This window comes from Ursus americanus, chromosome 4, assembly GCF_024610735.1.
Source record: "Ursus americanus isolate L20-20 chromosome 4, mUrsAme1.1.p, whole genome shotgun sequence".
Classification (NCBI taxonomy): domain Eukaryota; kingdom Metazoa; phylum Chordata; class Mammalia; order Carnivora; family Ursidae; genus Ursus; species Ursus americanus.
In genome coordinates this window covers 36,294,254-36,313,906 of record NC_142130.1, presented here as the reverse complement: position 1 = coordinate 36,313,906, position 19,653 = coordinate 36,294,254, and the positions used below count along the sequence as shown (strand labels likewise).

Genomic DNA, 19,653 nt, shown 5'->3' with positions numbered 1-19,653 from the left:
AGAAAAACATGCTAAATGAAGTAAAGGAAGGTACAATGACAATGTCTCACCAAGTAAAGGATAAGGGTAAAAAGAAAGAAATGATAAAAAAAAAAAAAAAAAAGCCAAATGGAAATTCTGAAGGTGAAGAGTATAATAACTAAAATAAATAATTCACTATAGAGCTCAAGACTAGATGCAAGCTGGCAGAAGAATGAGCAAACATGAAGCTATATCAGTAGATACTATGCAATCAGAGGACAGAAAAAAGGGGAGGAAAAATTAACAAACACTCAGAAATATGGAAACTATTATGTGCAATGATATATACATAACAAGAGTACCAGATGAAGGCAGAAAACAATAGAAAAAAACATATGAAGAATGTTAAAAACTTCTCAAATTTGATTAAAAACATTAGCTTACATATCCAAGAGACAACGTGAACCCCAAGTAGGCTAAACACAGAAAGATCCACACCCATAGTCATCATAGTCAAATTGCAAAAAAACAAAAAAGAGAAAATCTTGAAAGCCACAGCAGAAAAACAATACATCATATACAAGGGAAACCCAATAAGACTAAGAGCTGACTTTTCATCAAAAACAATTAAGTCTAGAATGCAGTGAAATGACGTATTCTTTTTTTTTCTTTTGCATCATTTTTTGTTTTTTAAGTTTTTTAAAAAAATTTTTATTATGTTATGTTAGTCACCATACAGTACATAATTAGTTTTGTTGTAGTGTTCCATGGTGAAATGACATATTCTAACTGCTGAAAGAAAAAAAAAAAACTTGTCAACCAAGAATATTACATAAAGGAAACTATTTTTCTAAAATAAAGGCATAATAAAGACATTCTCAGATAAACAAAAACTAAAAAAAATTCTTTTCTAGCAGATTTGCTTTATCAGAAATACTAAAGAAAATTCTTCAGGTTGAAAAAAAGTTTCCCAAAACAGTATTTTAATTCAACACACAAAAAACTAGAGTGCCAAAAAAAGTAATTATGTAGATACTTATAAAGACATTATTATCACATATTCCCCTTCTTTCTTCTCTTGACTGATTTAAAAAGCAACTGTATTAAAAAAAAAGTATATAACATATAAAAGTGCAATACATTTGACAATAATAGCCCAAGGTGACAGGTGGGAGTTGTGAAAATAAAGGAAACTCCCCTTGGGGCGCCTGGGTGGCACAGTGGTTAAGCGGCTGCCTTCGGCTCAGGGCGTGATCCCAGCGTTAACGGGATCGAGCCCCACATCAGGCTCCTCCGCTATGAGCCTGTTTCTTCCTCTCCCACTCCCCCTGCTTGTGTTCCCTCTCTTGCTGGCTGTCTCTATCTCTGTCAAATAAATAAATAAAATCTTTAAAAAAAAAAAAAAAAAGGAAACTCCCCTTACCATGGAGGAGGGAAGCCCCAATGGGGGCAAGCTCATGCACATACTCATTGCAGGAGGAAGAAGGAAGATTTATTTCAACAAGGGAGAACAGTTTTCACTTTGGAATTTAATCTCCTGCCTTTAAAAAAAGGAAGATCCTTCCCTGCTCTAGCAACAACACACTAACCTCTGTTTGCAGCCAATCAAAATCCACCTCAAACTCTTGTTCTTTACCAATAAACTTGTTCAAAACGATCCTCCCCAATTTCCTCTGAAACCCTAATAAAAGCTGACTTTCCCTCTTTAGATTAGACTTCCTTATGGTTCACCATAGCTTCCTTGTCCCAAATTGTAATTCCTCTGCTATTCCTGAATAAATTCATTTTTAACATAAATAAAAGTTCTCTTTGCTCTGTTTAGAGTTAACAGAGCAAAGCTGTATGGGAGCAAGGAAATGAGAAGAGACAGTAACTAAAATCCAAGGAACAAATAAAGAAAAACAGAAATTGTAAGAATTTTAATAAAACAAACTGCATAAATACAGGTTTTTCTCTCCTCTCACCTTCTTTAAAGATATAAGATTACATAATAACAATGTTCTATTGGGTAACACCTATAGATGTACATGTATAACAATAATAGCACAAAAAAAGAATAGCACTATGCAAGAATAATGTTTCTATATCTCACTGGAATTGAATTGGTATAAATTTTAAGCTGTATTGTAACCCCTTGAGTAACCCTGGGAATAACTCCAAAAAGAGAGAGAGAGAGAGAAATTAATTAAAGAAATTAAAATGTAATACTAGGAAATACCCAATTAATTCAAAAGAAATCAGAAAAAAAAAAAGTACAGGAGAACAGAAAGGACAAAAGATATATAGAAAATAAAAAGACAACACATAGATGTTACTCCATGTTACTCAATAACATTAAATGTGAATGGATTAAATAACAAAAGGTAGATTAAAAGGCTGCATAAAAAAAAAGAATCCAATTATATGTTGTCTGTAAGAGACACAATATAGATACAAAAATACAAATAGGTCAAAAGTAAAAGGAAGAGAAAAGGGAAAGTATTATGCAAACCACAACCATAATGAAGCTGGAGTGGCCAAACTAAAATCACATAAAATAGAATGTTAAAAAATGTTAATAAAAATAAGGGGAACATTCTATAATGATAAAAGGATCAATCCATCAAGTATATATAAACAACTATAAATACATACAGGGTGCCAAAATACATGAACAAAACTTGAAAGAAATGAAGAGAGAAACAGACAATTCAAAAATAACAGTTGAAGACTTAAATACCCTAACTTTCAACAATGGATAGACAACTAAGCAGATGAACTTAGTCTTCTAAGACAACATTCTAAATCAAATAGAGCTAACAGACATCCATAGAACTCCATCCAACAAGAGTGCACATTCTTCTTGAACACAAGGAACATTCTCCAGGATAGCTTAAGCACTTACCTTATTTGGGAAAGCCTCATTGGCTGTTTGTGATTAGTTGTTCTCAAGTTTAAATTTCTTGGATTTGAGTACATTGCCTCTGGCTTAAGTTTTGGTTTGCTTGTGTAAACTACCAAGGCATTAGAGCCTCCTCAGTCTAATGGTCTCCTTGTTTAAACATTTTTTTTAACAGTGCTTTAAAAAGATCAACAAAAATTGAAAAACCTTTAGCTAGACTGATCCAGAAATGAAGAGAGATTCTTAAATTACTAAAGTCAGAAATGGAAGAAGGGACACCACTATTGAATGTACAGAGAAAAAAGGGGAGATTATAAAGAAATAATGTGAGCTGAATACCAACAAATTAGATAATCTAGATGAACAAATTCCTGAAAACATACAAACTACCAAAATTGAGTCAGGAAAAAATAGGAGATATTAATGGACCTATTATAAGTAAAGAGTTTGAATTAGTAATAAATTTACTCCAAAGAAAAGTCCAGGCCCAAATGGCTTGACTGGTGAAATCTATCAAATGTTTAAATAAGAAATAACAGCAATCTTTCACAAATTCTTCCTCAAAACTATACAAAGTCATCATGAGAAAAGAGAACTATGGACCACTATATCTAATAAATATAGATACAACAATCCTCAGTAAAATACTAGCAAACCAAATCTAGCAACAGATAAATATTATACAAATAACCAAGTGGGGTTTACCCAGAAAATCCAAGATTAATATCTGAAAATCAATTAATGCAATATATCAATAAAATGGACAAAACCACATGATGATCTCAACATATGCTGAAAAAACACCTGACAAAATCTAACAACTTCTCATGATAAAAACATTCAGCAAACTAGTAATAGAAAAGAACTTCCTCAACCTGATAAAGGCCACCTTCAAAAAACCCACAATGAACACCAAGATGGTGAAAAACTGAATACTTTTTCCCCAAGATAAGGAACAAGACAAAGATGTTTGCTGTTGCTACTTCTATTCCATATTTTATTGGAGATTCTAACCAGGTCAATTAGGAGAAAGAAAAATAAATAAAAGACAACCAGACTGGAAAGCAGAAGCAAAACTATCTCTACTTGCAGATGGTATAATCTTATGTATAGAAAATCCTGAGGAATGCACAAAAATATTATTAAAATTAATGAACAAGTTTAATAGGTTACAGGATACAAGATTAATATACAAGAAATAAGTTTTTCTATAAACTTTAATAAAGAGTCTGTAAACGTGATTAAGAAATAAATTCCATTTATGATAGCATCAAAAAGAATAAAGTGCTTAGCAATAAGTTTAACAAAAAAAATATGAAACTTGTATTCGGAAAACTGAAAAAATTTTTGAAAGATATTAAAGACCTAAATAAATGAAAACGCCTATCTGCATGGACTGGAAGACTTAAGAGTAAGATGACAATATTTCCCAAATTGACCTACCAATTCTGCACAGCCCCTATCAAAATTCAGCTGGCTTCTTTGCAGAAATTGGCAAGATGCTCCTTAAATTTATAAGGAAATGCAAGTGACCCAGAACGGTCAAAACTTTTTTCAAAGAACACAAAGTTAGAGGACTCCCATTTCCTGATTTCAAAACTTACTACCAAGCTACGGTGATCAAAACAGTACAGTATCAGCATAAGGATAAATACAGATCAATGAAACAGAATTGAAAACCCAGAAATAAACCCTCACATTCATGGTCAATTGATTTTTGACAAGGATGACAAGACAATTAATAGATTTTCAACAAATGGAGCAGGGAAACCTGGATATGTACATGCAAAGGAATAAAGTTAGATTCCCATCTTACATCAGTCACAGAGTCCAAGTGGATCATATGTGTCAATGTAAGATAAAACTATAAAACTCTTAGAAGAAAACATAGGAGTGCATCCTTGTGAGACTGAGTAACACAGATTTCCAGATATAACACCAAAAGAAAAGACATTGATAAATTGACCAAAACTCACAACTTCTGTGCTTCAAAAATCATCATCAAGAACATGAAAAAACACACAGAATGGAAGAAAATATTTCTAAATCCTATATCTGATAAAAGACTTGTATCCAGAATATATAAAGAACACTTATCTCAATAATAAAAAAAAATTAAAAATAGCAGAGGATCTGCATATTTTTCTAAGATATTCATATGATCAATAAACACATAAAAAGATGCTCAACATCATTAGCCATTAAGGAAATGCAAGTCCAAACTATAATGAGAGAGCGCTGCATACTCATAAGGATATATTCAAAAAAGGGATAAAATGCGAGTGTATTCCTTTGTAATCTCACAGCAAGAAAAGCATTTCTCATTGATACAAAAGTTCACAAATTCAACTACACTTTTTAAAATGTGAGGTAAATACACAATAAATACAGTCAAAGCCACATAAAAAACTAGAAGAAAATTACTTTCACCTTATACCACAAAGCACTACTCTCCCGAATATATAAAACAACCTTTAAAACTTAAGAAAAAGACCAAAACACAAAAGAAAAATAAAAGACATGGACAATTCATGGGGGTGGGGAAAGCATACTGTCCTTTAACAAATAGAAAAAAATGTTCAATTTTATTCATAATTTAAAAATATAAATTAAAATTACACTAAAATGTATAAAAGCTTGACAATATATTCATCACTTTGTGGAAAAATACTCTCATATAGTGCTGTTAAAACTGGAAAATGATACAAATCTTACAGAGGGCTATTTTGCAAAACCAAAATTATATATGCCTTTATAACTTATCCAGCAATTGTACTTAGGGAGTCTTTCCTAAAGATACACCCTCATCAGAACTAAACAATATATGCACCAAAGTTATTCACTGTAGCATCACTTGCCATAACAAAACATTGGAAACAACCCAAACGTCCATCAACAGAGACCTGATTGAATAAATACTGGTATACACACAATGGAGTTATACAGATATTTTTAAAAAGAATTAAAAATCTCCATGAACTGATACAGAGTGATTTCCAAGATATATTGTTAAGAAAAAAGATGGTACCAAAAAAATGTATACAGTATACTATCTTCTGTATAAGAAGGTAGACTAAGACTATGCATACGTGCTTGCTAATATTTATAAAAAAGAAAAGAGATACAGGAATATCTTGTTTTATATGCTTCACTTTATTGTGCTTCACAGATACTGTCTTTTTTACAAATTAAAGGTCTGTGACAGCCCTGTATTGAGCAAATCTATTGGCACCATTTTTCCAACAGTATTGGCTCACTTCATGTCTCTGGGTCATATCTGGTAATTCTCACAGTATTTCAAACTTTTTCATTATTATATCTGTTATGGTGATCTATGATCAGTGATCTTTGATGTTACTACTGTAATTGTCTTAAGGTATCAATAACCATACCCATATAAAATGGTGAACTTGATAAATACCGTGTGTCTTCCGACTGCTCCACTGACCAGCTGTTACCCTCTCTCTCCCCCTCTCCTAGGGTTTCCCTACTCCCTGAGACATAATGATATATAAATTAGGCCAGTTAATAACCCTACAATGGCCTCCACATGTTCAAATGAAAGGAAGAGTCCCACGTCTCTTAAATCAAAAGCTAGAAATGATTAAGCTTAGTGAAGAAGGCATGTCAAAAGCTGAGACAGGCCGAAAGCTAGGCCTCTTTTGCCAGGCCAACTGTGACTGCAAAGGAAAAGTTCCTGAACCTTTAAATTAAAAGTACTACTCCACGAAACACACAAATGATAAGAAAGTGAAACAGCCTTACTGCTGATGTGGAGAAAGTTTCAGTGCTCTGGATAGAAGATCAAAACAGCCACAACATTCCCTTAAGCCAAAGCCTAATCCAGCTAACTCTTCTATTCTACGAAGGCTGAGAGAGGTGAGGAAGCTATCCAAGAGACGTTGGAAGCTAGTAGAGGTTGGTTCATGAGGTTTAAGGGAAGAAGCTTAAACATAACATAAAAGTGCAAGGTGAAGCAGCAAGTGCTGATGTAGAAGCTGCATCAAGTTACCCAGAAGATCTAGCTAAAATCATTAATAAACATGAATACACTAACAACAGATTTTCAATGTAGACAAAATAGCCTTCTAGTAGAAGAAGATGCCATTTAGGACTTTCATACCTAGAAAGGAGTCAATGCCTGGCTTCAAGGTTTCAAAGGACAGGATGACTCTTGTTAGGGGATTATGCAATGAGAGACTTGAACTTGAACGCAGTGCTCATTTACCATTCCAAAAATCCTAAGGCCCTTAAGAAGTATGCTAAATCTACTCTGTGCTCAATAAATGGAACAGGAAAGCCTAGATGACAGCACATCTGTTCACAACATGATTTACTGAGTATTTTAAACCCACTGTTGATACCTACTCAGAAAAGATTCCTTGCCAATTACTGCAGAATATGCACCTGGTCACCCATGAGCTCTGATGGAAATGTACAAGATAAATGCTGTCTTCATGGCTGCTAACAGAGTATCCATTCTGCAGTCCTTAGATCATGGAGTATAGATGACGCTTAAAGAATATGGGGTTGGAGAGCCAACTGCTCATGTAGTTGAAAATCTGTGTATAACCTGACTCCCCAAAATTGCCACAGTTATCTTAAAAACAAAACCAAAACAAAATGGATCCCTGGGAGGCGCAGTCAGTTAAGTGTCTAACTCTTGGTTTTAGCTCAGGTCATGATCTCAGGGTCATGGGATCAAGCCCCACATCAGGCTCTGAGCTCAGCGAGGAGTCCACTAAAGTTTCTCTCTTCCTCTGCCCCTCCCCATGCTCGCTCACACTCTCTCTAAAATAAATAAATCTTTAAAAAAAAATCTTTATTTGTTCTTTTTTGTAGTTCCTTTAGGTATACGGTTAGATTATTTATTTGAGGTTTTTTGTTTTTGTTTTTGTTTTTTGGGGTTTTTTTTTTTTTTTTTTTTTTTTTTTGCTTCTTCAGGAGTGCCTGTATTGCTATATACTTTCCTCTTAGAGCTGCTTTCACTGTCCAGAGATTTTGGACCATTGTGTTTCCATTTCCAATTGTATTTTATGTATTTTTTGGTTTCTTCTTTGATTGCTTCATTGATCCATTGACTGCTTAGTATCATGTTGTTCAGTCTCCATGTGTTTGTGTTTTTTCCAGTTTTTTTTTTCTTGTGATTTATTTCTGGTTTCATACTGTTGTGGTCAGAAAAGATGCATACTATGACTTCAATCGTCTTAAATTTATTGAGGCTTGATTTATGGCCTAACACGTGATCTATTCTGGAGAATGTTCCCTGTGCACTTGATAAGAATGTGTATTCTTTTGATTTAGGATGGAATGTTCTATATACATATATTGAACATCTGGTCCAATGTCTTATTCAAAGACACTGTTTCCTTATTAATTTTCTGTCTGGATGATCTCTCCATTGAAGCAAGTGGAGTATTAAAATCCCCCACTACAATTGTATTACCATCAATTTCTCTCTTCATCTCCATTAGTATTTGCTTTATGTATTTAGATGCTCCAGTGTTGAGCATGTATTTACAATTGTTATATCCTCTTGTTGGGTTGATCCTTTTATCATTATGTGATGCCTTTCTTTGTCTCATTACAGTCTTTGTTTTAAAGTCTATTTTGTCTGATATAAATACTGGTTCACTGGTTTTTTTTTTTCCACTTCTATTCACATGGTGAATGTTTTGCCATCCCTTCTCTTTCAGTCTATATGTGTCTTTAGGTTTGAGGTAAGTCTCCTTTAAAAAGGCAGCACATAGATTGGTCTTGTTTTTTAATCCATTCTACCGCTCTGTCTTTTGATTGGAGCATTTAGGCCATTTACATTTATTTTTTTAGGCCATTTACATTTAAAGTAATTATTGATAGGTATATACTTAAAGAATTGTTGCACTTAATATAAAATGTTGGTTTTCCAGTTGTTTTTGTAATTCTTTGTTCTTCCCTTGCTCTCTTTGTGATTGATGAATATCTATAATGTTTTGTTGGTTTTCTTTCTCTTTATTTTTTGTGTCTCTATCATAGGTTTTGGGTTTGTGGCTACCATAAGGTTCATATACAATATACTAAGTAAATAGCCCATATTAATCTGGTGGCCATTTTTTTTCCTTTTTCCTCTTCTCTTTCTACTCTCTTCTCTACATTTTATGTACGTGTTGTCATATTTTATAACTCTTTATTCACATTTTTCTTATATCTAAATATGGCCACTTCTTTTCTACCTAAAGAAGTCCCTGTATTATTTCTTGTAAGGCAACTTTAGTTTTGATAAACTCCTTTACCTCTTGCTTGTCTGGGAAACTCTTTGTCTCTCCTTCAAATCTGAATGATAATCTTACCAGGTGGAATATTCTTGGTTGTAGGATTTTCCTTTCAGTACTTTGAATATATCATGCCACTCCCTTCTGGCTTGCAAAGCTTCTGCTGAAAAATCAACAGGTAGTCTTACAGGTTTTCCCATGGAGGTAACTTTGTTTCTCTCTTGATGCTTTTAGGATTCTCTCTTTATCTTTAACCCTTAACATTGTAATTATTATGTGCTATAGTGTGGACTTCCTTGAGTTCATCTCATTTGGAACTCTCAGTGCTCCTTGGACTTGGATGTCTAGTTCCCACCCTAGGTTAGGAGGCTTTCAGTTATTATTTCTTCAAATAAGTATTCTAACCTTTCTTTCTTCTTCTTCTGGGACCCCTATAAGGTGAATGTTTGTTTGCTTGTTGTTGTTCAAAAGATCTCTTAATCTATCCTCCTTTTTAAAAAATCTTTTCTCTTTTTGCTGTTCAACTTGTATGCTAATACCCTGTCTTCCAGACCACTGATATTTTCTTCTGTATGCTCTAATCTGTTGATTCCCTCTAGCATGTTTTTTCAGTTATTGCATTCTTCAGTTCTGATTCATTCAATATTTTTCTATCATTTATTGAAGGTCTCACTAAATTCTTTCATTCTTTTCTCCAGCCCAGTGAGTATTTTTACAATCATTAATTTAAATTCTTTTAAGGCATATTGCTTATCTGTTTCATTTAATTCTTTTACGGAGGTTTTTTTCTTGTTCTTTCTTTTGAAGCATATACTTCTGTCTTCTCATTTTGCTTGACTTTCTGTGTCTGTTTCTATGGATTAGATGAAATGACTTGCTACTTCTCCTAAAGTTGAAGGAATTGTCTTGTGTATGGTGACCCCTAAACAGACTGTGTGCTTGATGACTTTGTTGGCTGGCTGGAGCTATGGATGTATATGCTAGTTACTCTTTTAAATGTTGACTTTTTACAGAGAGAACCAAAGAAGAAAAAAAATTAAATGAAAAAGAAAAAGAAAACCAAAAGGAAAAAAGTTAAAACTAGACAAACTTTTTAAAGTTAAAAAAAAAAAAATGGGGCGCCTGGGTGGCACAGCGGTTAAGCGTCTGCCTTCGGCTCAGGGCGTGATCCCAGCATTGTGGGATCAAGCCCCACATCAGGCTCCTCTGCTGTGAGCCTGCTTCTTCCTCTCCCACTCCCCCTGCTTGTGTTCCCTCTCTCGCTGGCTGTCTCTCTCTCTGTCAAATAAATAAATAAAATCTTAAAAAAAAAAAAAGTTAAAAAAAGTAAAAATTTTAAAAAATAAAAAACAACAACACAAAACTGTAACTTTTTTTTTCTGTGCCCCAGCACCACAGGATAGCTGGTATGGGTTTGTGGACCCTAGACTCGCTGAGGTTGCAAGCTCACCATGAGCCAGACCCTGCTCCAATCTGAGCTTTTAAGGTGGAGGGGGAAAGCATGCTCCCACAGTTCCTCAGCCCTTTAAAGCTGTAGCTTTTCTTCTGTGCCCCAGTGCAAATGGGGCTGATGTGGCCTTCAGGACCCTGGGCTTACTGAGGTCACAAAGGCCCTCTGATGATCTGACCCACCAGTTATGGAGTCAAAACCCTCCAATTATGACAGCCGAACCTGCCCCTTATGGTGGCCAAACCCAGCTCTGGTCTGGACCCTCAAGGTGGAAGAGGAGGGAGCATTTCTGCAGTTCCACAGCCCCCTCTGAACTGTGGCTTTTCTTCTGCATGCCAGTGCATCTCAGGTTGGGGTGGGTCTGTGGACCCTAGACTCACTGAAGTCACAAGTCCACCAAGACAACCAGACATGCCCCCCACAGTGTCTGGACACTGCTCCAGTCCAGGCCTCCAAGGAGAACATAAACCATGTTGTTCTCTAGTCTCTCTGACCTGAAAAGCTTTCCCACAGCTCCTCCACCACTTGGCAGAGTTCTAGAGTTGTCTCTTTTAAACCATGGTTTTTCTGTGCACAAGGACAGAGGAATCTGTCCCAGGTCCCTCAATACTATCCCTTCTCGTTGCAGCATTGGGGATGGGGGTTCCCTTTGTTACCATATCTCTATCTCTCTTGTTGTTCTTTTGCTGTTCTGTCTTTGGTTGTTCGGTAGCTGTTCAGTCAGCCCACATTTCTTCCTCAGGAGGAATTGTTCTATTAATAGGTGTAATATTGTGGGTTCCATGGAGGAGGTGAGTTCTGAGTCTTCCTACAGAACTCTTAGGTATAATTACTTTAATATGTCTCTCTTTAGCTTTTGTATATAGAATTAAAAGTGATTTACATACTACCATTACATTCAGAAATCTGAATTTGACTAGAAATTTACCTTTACCGATGATTTTTTTATACATTCATGTGTTTTTACATTGTTAATTAGCATCCTTTCATTTCAGCACAAAGAGCTCCCTTTAGCATTTCTTATAAAGCACATCTAGTGGTGGTGAACAACCTCAACTTTTGTTTGGCTAAGTCTTTCACTCGTTTCTGAAGGGCAGCACTGCTGCATATAGTATTCTTGATTGGCAGGTTTTTTTCAATATTTTGAATTTATCATACCATTCAATCCAGGCCTGTAAAGTTTCTGCTGAGAAATCCACCAGTAGCCTTATGAGTTTCCTTGTATACGACGAGCATCTTTTCTCTTGCTGCTTTCAAAATTCTCATTCTTTGATTTTTGACAGTTTGATAATAATGTGTCCCAATGAAGTCCTCTCTGGGTTATATCTGTTTGGGGCCCCCTTTAGCTCCATGTACATAGATGTCCATATCTTTCTCCATATTTGGGATATTTTTAGTCATTATTTATTTAAAGAGACTTTCTGCCATCTTCTATCTTCTCCATCTTAGACTTCAATATGCATACATTGTTTTGCTTGCTAGTGTTCCATCAAGAGTCACACGCTCTACTAAGCCAGCCAGGTACCACTTTTCCTAATTTGTTTTGTTTTGTTATCCTATCAATATTAAGACTAATCAAGCTTTCCTCTTTGCTCCAGTTGCTAGAAAACTCAGAACCAAAGTTGGCAACAGGAACTGTACCTGACTTAAAGACACGCATGTTTATGTACCAACTTTTGCTTGAGTTTTACATTATGATCTTATCTTCAATTTCCTGTTATCTCAATGGTCCTTTACTATTCTCTTACACATTATAAAATGTTTTTTATAAAGCACCTCAAATCCTTTTCGAAAGGAGGTTAGAGAAATTGATAGGTAGGCAAATAAATTAAAAGGCCACTGTAACATTTAGCTTATTACTTTAAAACAACTCTCTTCTTACTTATTCTCTATTCCCACTACTACTACCCTAACCAAAGAAAACAAACAAGACCTTCTCTTAGGCTATCTTTAACGTTCAGGATTCTATATTCATATTTTCTCTCCATTTTCAAAAACACAATAGTGAAGAAAACAGAACTTACCAGATAAACAATATGCAGATCATTCTCTAAAACAAAGCCCTTCATCGCTCTTTGGAGGTCAGCAAAAATATCTAAAGTATCAGTTGGAGAAAGTGAAGAAGAAAGAGTTGCTGAACCGAGATGTGTTGGATGATACACTTTTCCTAGTTAGGGGTGGAAACAAGGAAATAATGAAACAAATGTTAAAAATAAAATAAAATATTGTCTTCTTGTATTCTGTAATTAACCTATTAGCCTCTGATAAATTTTGCCCAATGCATGGATATTTATGAGCAGATTCTATGTTAATTGTCTGATGTTGCTAAATTCACCACTGACTTACTAAAAATGAGTTCATATGCCACTTGAAAAACCAGTTTCCTTTTATAGTGTTTGAAAAGTCAATTTCCTTTTACTAAGCAGTCTTAAGTCACTAAAGATGAAAAAGTGAGTAAACTGCAACTAAGAAGTCACATTTACCTTCAGTTCCATCACTAGCTTCAGTAATTTGGATGAATTCGTTTTCCACCAGCCACATTACACAGGCCTCAATTGCTCCAAGTTGAACAGATTTTTGGTTCTTCTGAATTCCCAGCTTCCCTTCTTTCATACTTGCAGCCAAAAATGTGCAAGAAGCATAAGTCTGCATATCTTGTGATGTACTTGCTACTCCACCAACTATTATCTGATAAAGAAGGTTTGAAATTTTTTGTAACTTTTTAATAAGACATTCAGGCCCAAGTGATATAAAAGTGATTTTGTTCTCTTAAAATACTCTCAGCATCTTAGAGACTCTTAATTAACTCTTCCATCCTCACTCATCATATAGATAACATCTATACTGACAACATCAAAAATTTCCTTAAAAGTAGATACAACATTTTCTCATAAATGAAAATAAATGAATCACTACCTATCTGAAATATAGGAACTAACAACAATATTTCCCTCTGAAATATGTGGGCATACAGGAATGATAGTATTGAATATTTCCCACCCAGAAAGGGGACAGGAATGGGTGTAGAAAAAGTGAAGTGAGTTGTGTCTTGTGGAAATCACCTTCCTACAACTATATTAAATATACTAATTAATTAAATGTACTAATTTTTTCCCGGCCTTCCTCCATTTAATACATATTGAAACATACCAAATCATCCTACACAGAGCTATCTTACACTTTTTAATGACCACAAAACATAGTTTTACCAAGATTTATTTAGTATTAATAGTATTTCAGTTGTTTCCAGTTTTTTCTTATTACCAATAGTGCTATAATAAACATTCCTGTACATTTAATTTGATCTAATTTCACAAATACATCCCAAGGTAAAACTCTTAACTGTGAATCTACTGGTTAAATGGCTATGTGTTTTGTTTTGGGGCTTGTTTTTTAATCTTAGTAGGTATGTCTAAGTTGCTCTCCCAAAAGAGTTTCAGCAGTATATGAGAATGCCTACTTTCTATATCCCTACCAAACCTATGTTACCAATTACTTTCTTTTTTTTTTTCTTTTTCAAATGGAGAGCTAAGGGGAAGAAGTATGAGTACAGGTACCAGTACCCCCAGTACCAGTACTGAAGCCAAAAGCAAGGCATCCTGTTATACGAACAGAAAACTTTTCTGGATGACACAAAACACTTAAAGGGAGGTTGGTTACCTTTGAGGACACAGAGGAAAACATTTTATTTCTCACTTTAGATCTTTCCATGGCGTTTGAAACTTCTAATCATGTCTATTTGTAATTTTATTATATTTTTTAAAAAAATATTTATCTGACAGAGAGAGTGAGAAACACAAGCAGGGGGAGCGGCAGAGGAGAGGAAGAAGCAGGCTCCCCACTGAGCAGGGACCTGATGCAGGACTAGATCCCGGGACCCCAAGATCGTGACCTGAGCCAAAGGCAACTGCTTAACCGACTGAGCCATCCAGGCGCCCTAATTTGATTTTATTTTAACATCATAGGTATTATCTGGATGGAAGAACTACAGTCCATTTGTCATCTTTTTAAAAAATTCAGAAAATAGGGGCACCTGGGGGCTCAGTTGGTTAAGAGTCCAACTCTTGATTTCAGCTCAGGTCATAGATAATAAAGTATATCTAAAAAATAAAAAGATTCATCCGGTATTTGGGTTTTTTTTTTTTTTTTGCCTTTTGTAAGAAATCTTTTAATTCACATTAAAGAAATTGTCTATAGTTCTAGTAATTTGGGAGTGGAGTCTTTTGGGTTTTCCATATAGAGTATCATGTCATCTGCGAAGAGAGACAGTTTGACTTCTTCTTTGCCAATTTAAATACCTTTCATCGCTTTTTGTTGTCTGATTGCTGTTGCAAGGACTTCTAGTACTATGTTGAATAATAATGGGGAGAGTGGGCATCCTTGTCGTGTTCCTGATCTTAAGGGAAAGGCTTCCAGCTTTTCCCCATTGAGAATGATATTTGCTGTAGGCTTTTCATAGATGGTTTTTATGAAATTGAGGAATGTACCCTCTATCCCTACACTCTGAAGGGTTTTAATCAGGAAAGGATGCTGTATTTTGTCAAACGCTTTTTCTGCATCTATTGAGAGGATCATATGTTTCTCAACTCTTTTCTTGTTGATATGATCTATCACAATGTTCGATTTGTGAATGTTGACCCACCCTTGCATCCCGGGGATGAATCCCACTTGGTAATGATGGATAATCCTTTTTAATGTACTGTTGGATCCTATTAGCTAAGATCTTGTTGAGAATTTTGGCGTCCATATTCATCAGGGATATCAGTCTGTAATTCTCCTTTTTGATGGCGTCTTTGCCTGGTTTGGGGATCAAGGTAATACTGGCCTCATAGAATGACTTTGGTAGTTTTCCTTCTGTTTCTACTTTTTGAAACAGCTTCAGGAGAATAGGTATTATTTCTTCTTTGTTCTTTGACTGTTTGGTAGAATTCCCCAGGGAATCCATCAGGCCCTGGACTCTTATTTTTTGGGAGTTTTCTGATCACTAATTCAATCTCTTCATGATTAATCGGTTTAGATAATCAATTTCTTCCTGTTTCAGTCTTGGTAGTGTATAGGTTTCCAGGAAGGCATCCATTTCTTCCAGGTTATTTACTTTATTGGCATATAGTCGTTGATAATAGTTTCTAATGATTGTTTCTATTTCCTTGGTGTTGGTCGTGATATCTCTCCTTTCATTCATAATTTTATTAATTTGGGTCTTTTCTCTATTCTTTTGAATAGGTCTGGCCAGTGGCTTATCGATCTTATTTATTCTTTCAAAGAACGAACTTCTAGTTCTGTTGATCTGCTCTACTGTGCTCCTGGTTTCTAATTCACTGATCTCTGCTCTAATCTTGATTACCTGCCTTCTCGTGCTGGGTTAGGCCTGTTCTGTTCCAGCTCCAGCTTCTTGAAGTGAGAATATAAAACCTGCATTTTAGATTTTTCTATTCTTTGAGTGAGGCTTGGATGGCTATGTATTTTCCCCTTAGGACTGCCTTTGCAGTATCCCATAGGTTTTGGACCATTGTGTTTTCATTCTCGTTGGTCTCCATAAATTGTTTAAATTGATTTTTTATTTCCTCTTTTATCGAATCATTCCTGAGCAAGATGGTTCTTAGTCTCCAAGTGTTTGAGTTTCTTCCAAATTTTTACTTGTGGTTGAGTTCCAATTTCAAAGCGTTGTGGTCTGAGAATATGCAGGGAATAATTTCAGTCTTTTGGTATCAGTTGAGACCTGTTTTGTGTCCCAGAACATGGTCTATTCTGGAGAAAGTTCCATGTGCATTCAAAAAGAATGAGTATTCTGTTGTTCTGGGGTGTAGTGTTCTGTATATATCTATGAGGTCCATCTGGTCCAGTATGTCATTCAAAGCTCTTGTTTCTTTGTTGATTTTCTGGTTAGCTGATCTGTCTATTGCTGAGAGCGGAGTGTTGAGGTCCCCTACTATCAACATATTATTATCTATATGTCTCTTTATTCTGGTTAAGCATTGGCTTGTGTATCTAGCTGCTCTCCTGTTGGGGGCATAGATATTTATAATTGTCATATCCACTTGTTGGATATATCCTTTAAGAATAATAGAGTGTCCTTCTGTATCTCTAACTACAGTCTTTAGTTTAAAATCGAATCAGTCTGATATGAGAAATGCTACCCCAACTTTCTTTTGAGGTCCACTGGCATGAAAAATGGTTTTCCATCCCTTCACTTTCAGTCTGGATGTATCTTTATGTTCAAAATGAGTCTCTTGTAGACAGCAAATGGATGGGTCATGTCTTTTTATCCAATCTGCAACCCTGTGGTGTTTTATGGGAGCATTTAGGCCATTCACACTGAGAGTGATTATTCAGAGGTATCATTTCAATGATGTCATGTTGCCTGTGAAATATTTGTTTCTATAGATTGTAAATTTCTGTTCTGTATCACTCTTGGGGCCTTTTTACTTTTATAGAACCCCCCCTTAATATCTCCTATAGGGCTGGTTTGGTGGTTAAGAATTCAGTCAGTTTCTGCCGATCCTGGAAGGTCCATATTTCTCCATCAATTCTGAATGACAGCCTTGCTGGATAAAGGATCCTTGGCTGCATGTTATTCTCAGATAGAGCTTTGAAAATACCCTGCCAACCCTTCCTAGCCTGCCAGGTCTCTGTAGACAGGTCTGATGTTATTCTGATATTTTTTCCCTCTGTACATAAGGAATTTCTTCACCCTGGCTGCTTTCAATACTCTGTCCTTGGATCTATTATTTGTGAATTGTACCATGACATGAGATGGTGTAAGTCTGCTCTCATTGACTTTGGGAGGGGTCCTCTCTGCCTCTCAGACACGAATGCTTGTTTCCTTTGCCAGATTGGGGAAGTTCTCAGCTACAATTTGTTCAAATATCTCTTCTACACCTCTCTCTTTCTCCACCCCCTCAGGGATGCCGATGATTCTGACATTTGAACGTTTCATCGAGTCAGTAATCTCCCTGATCTACATTCTTGAGATTGGATTTTTTTGAGTCAAGTTTCTGTTTTAACTTTCTCTTCTACCATCCCATCCTCCAATTCACTAATTCATTCTTCTGCCTCATTTACCCTGGCCATCAGAGCGTCTAGTTTAGACTGCAATTGATTCATAGCATTTTTAAATTCTGCCAGATTCACTCTCATTTCTGCCCTTAGAGATTCTATATTCTCGTTAATATTTTCGTTAATATTTTTTCCAAGTCTACACATCACCTTGACCATTGTTACTCTGAACTCCATTTCTGACAATTTGGCTATATCCATATCCATCATTTCTGTGGCAGAGGCCACAGTCTCGGTCTTCTTTCTTTGCTGAGGGTTTCTCCTCCTCGTCATTCTGATAAGGAGAGTTTGCGGGGTACACAGAGCCCAAATTGTTGACCAGGAGCCAGGCAGTATGCACTTATCTTATAGGGACCTTAGGGATGTGGGCTTCTTGATTTTTCAGCCTGCCTTCTGGGGGAGGACCTGCCGTGCTGATACTTAGGCAACCCTGTTTGGGTAGAGTCACCTTGTCCCCTGTGAGGGGGGATGGGGATGGGCACAATGTGAACCGGTATTTCCGGGCTTTTGTTCTCTGGCAACTTTCCCTGGTGGTTTTCTGTGGCTCTTCTGAGAGTCAGAGCAGCAGTGGACCCATCCTAGCCTCTGTCTCAGAACAGAGAGAGTGCAGTCCACTCTCCTCTGAGCTCTCTTGGCCACTTTAACTCTGTTTCCATCAGTGCTGCTAAAAACCCCACAGCGTCCTGGGTTGTGCGCCCCACAGCCACTCTCCCAATCCTCGCTCCCAGGGCCGGCACGTCTCTGTCCTTTGTGCTTCTAACACCACCAGCCACTCCCGGTTCCCACACTCACTCCCGAGCTCCCTGTTTCAGTGTGGTTCGCACACACTGTGGAGCGCCGGTTTTCAGTCAGGTCACGCGCAATCCTGAGCTCCTTGTTTTAGTCTAGTTTCAGTCTAATTCGAGTGTGCGCTCCCGGAGCTCCGGTTTTCAGTCTGGTCGCAGGCGCGTTCCCAGGCTCATGGTCTCAGTCTGCTTTCTCATGGGTGTTAGTCCACGAGTCCAGCCCGCTCCCCAGTGCAGGTGGCTACTGCCTCCCAGCGCCCAAGTGCAGCGGCTCCCTCCGCCTTCCGTTTATCTTCTGATATCTGTGCACAGACTCACGGTTCCCCACTTCGTATCTCAATACTCAGCGCTAGAGATGTTCGTTTGTAGAGATCCAGATGTATCTTCCTGCATCTCAGGCTGATTCCATGGGTGTACAGGATGGTCTGGTAGATATCCAGCTCGACTCAGTGGTCCCCTACTCCTCTGCCATCTTTTTCCGCCTCTGGCATTTGGGTTTTAATTCACTGTTTTGAAATGTACTGATATAGCACTAATTGTATTAAATTCCAGGAAATAAATGGAAGAGATTCAGACTTGGGGAGACTATAAACAATTTCATAAGGAAACATAAAGCTCGGGGCGGCTGGGTGGCTCAGTCATTAAGCATCTGCCTTTGGCTCAGGTCATGATCCCAGGGTCCTGGGATCAAGCCCCGCATCAGGCTCTCTGCTCAGTGGAAAGACTGCTTTTCCCTCTCCCACTCCCCCTGCTTGTGTTCCCTCTCTCACCATCTCTCTGTCAAATAAATAAATAAAATCTTAAAAAAACAAAACACAAAGTTAAGATTTTTCTTCACATATTTAAGTTTTACCATCATATTATAAGCACAAAAGAGCAAATGGTAATTTAGTGAACTCTTTCTTACCTCCAGAATAGCTCTTATCATGGTCGCAGTTACTTCTTCTCCTTCCTGTCTTCGCAAACAGCTACGAACAGGTTTTAGAGATCCCTGAAGTAGAGCTATGCCTTTTGATTTTTCAGAGTTCTTACAAACTAAGATACTTTCACCTATAACCAAAAAACCATACATTTGCAAAATCACAACATATTTCCTTAAGATACCTGCCAAAGAGAATTTCAACTGTTTTGTTTAAAAAGAAGATAATAGATGATAGCAGTTACTACGGTCATAGAATTATTGCTGATGTTTTCATTTCCTGAACTTTGGATTGAAGGGGATCAGAATATGCCACACCAAAACATGCCACTTTGGCATAAGGATTATTT

At 36.6% G+C, this 19,653-nt stretch overlaps 1 protein-coding gene across 6 annotated transcripts in view; it reads right to left on the bottom strand.

Annotated features, from left to right (window-relative positions):
• The window catches only part of POLQ (DNA polymerase theta), a 126,476-nt gene that overhangs the window by 86,819 nt on the left and 20,004 nt on the right, over positions 1–19,653 (bottom strand). For all 6 annotated transcript variants that reach the window (XR_015724200.1, XM_045812681.2, XM_045812682.2 and 3 more), the window contains 3 exons: positions 19,292–19,434; positions 13,027–13,231; positions 12,568–12,710 (listed from right to left, as the gene is read on the bottom strand). Coding sequence is in view for 5 of the 6 variants with exons in the window: in XM_045812681.2 (XP_045668637.2) it covers positions 12,568–12,710; positions 13,027–13,231; positions 19,292–19,434 (491 nt within the window). In the remaining variant the exon portion in view is untranslated. The remainder of the gene's footprint in view (positions 1–12,567; positions 12,711–13,026; positions 13,232–19,291; positions 19,435–19,653) is intronic.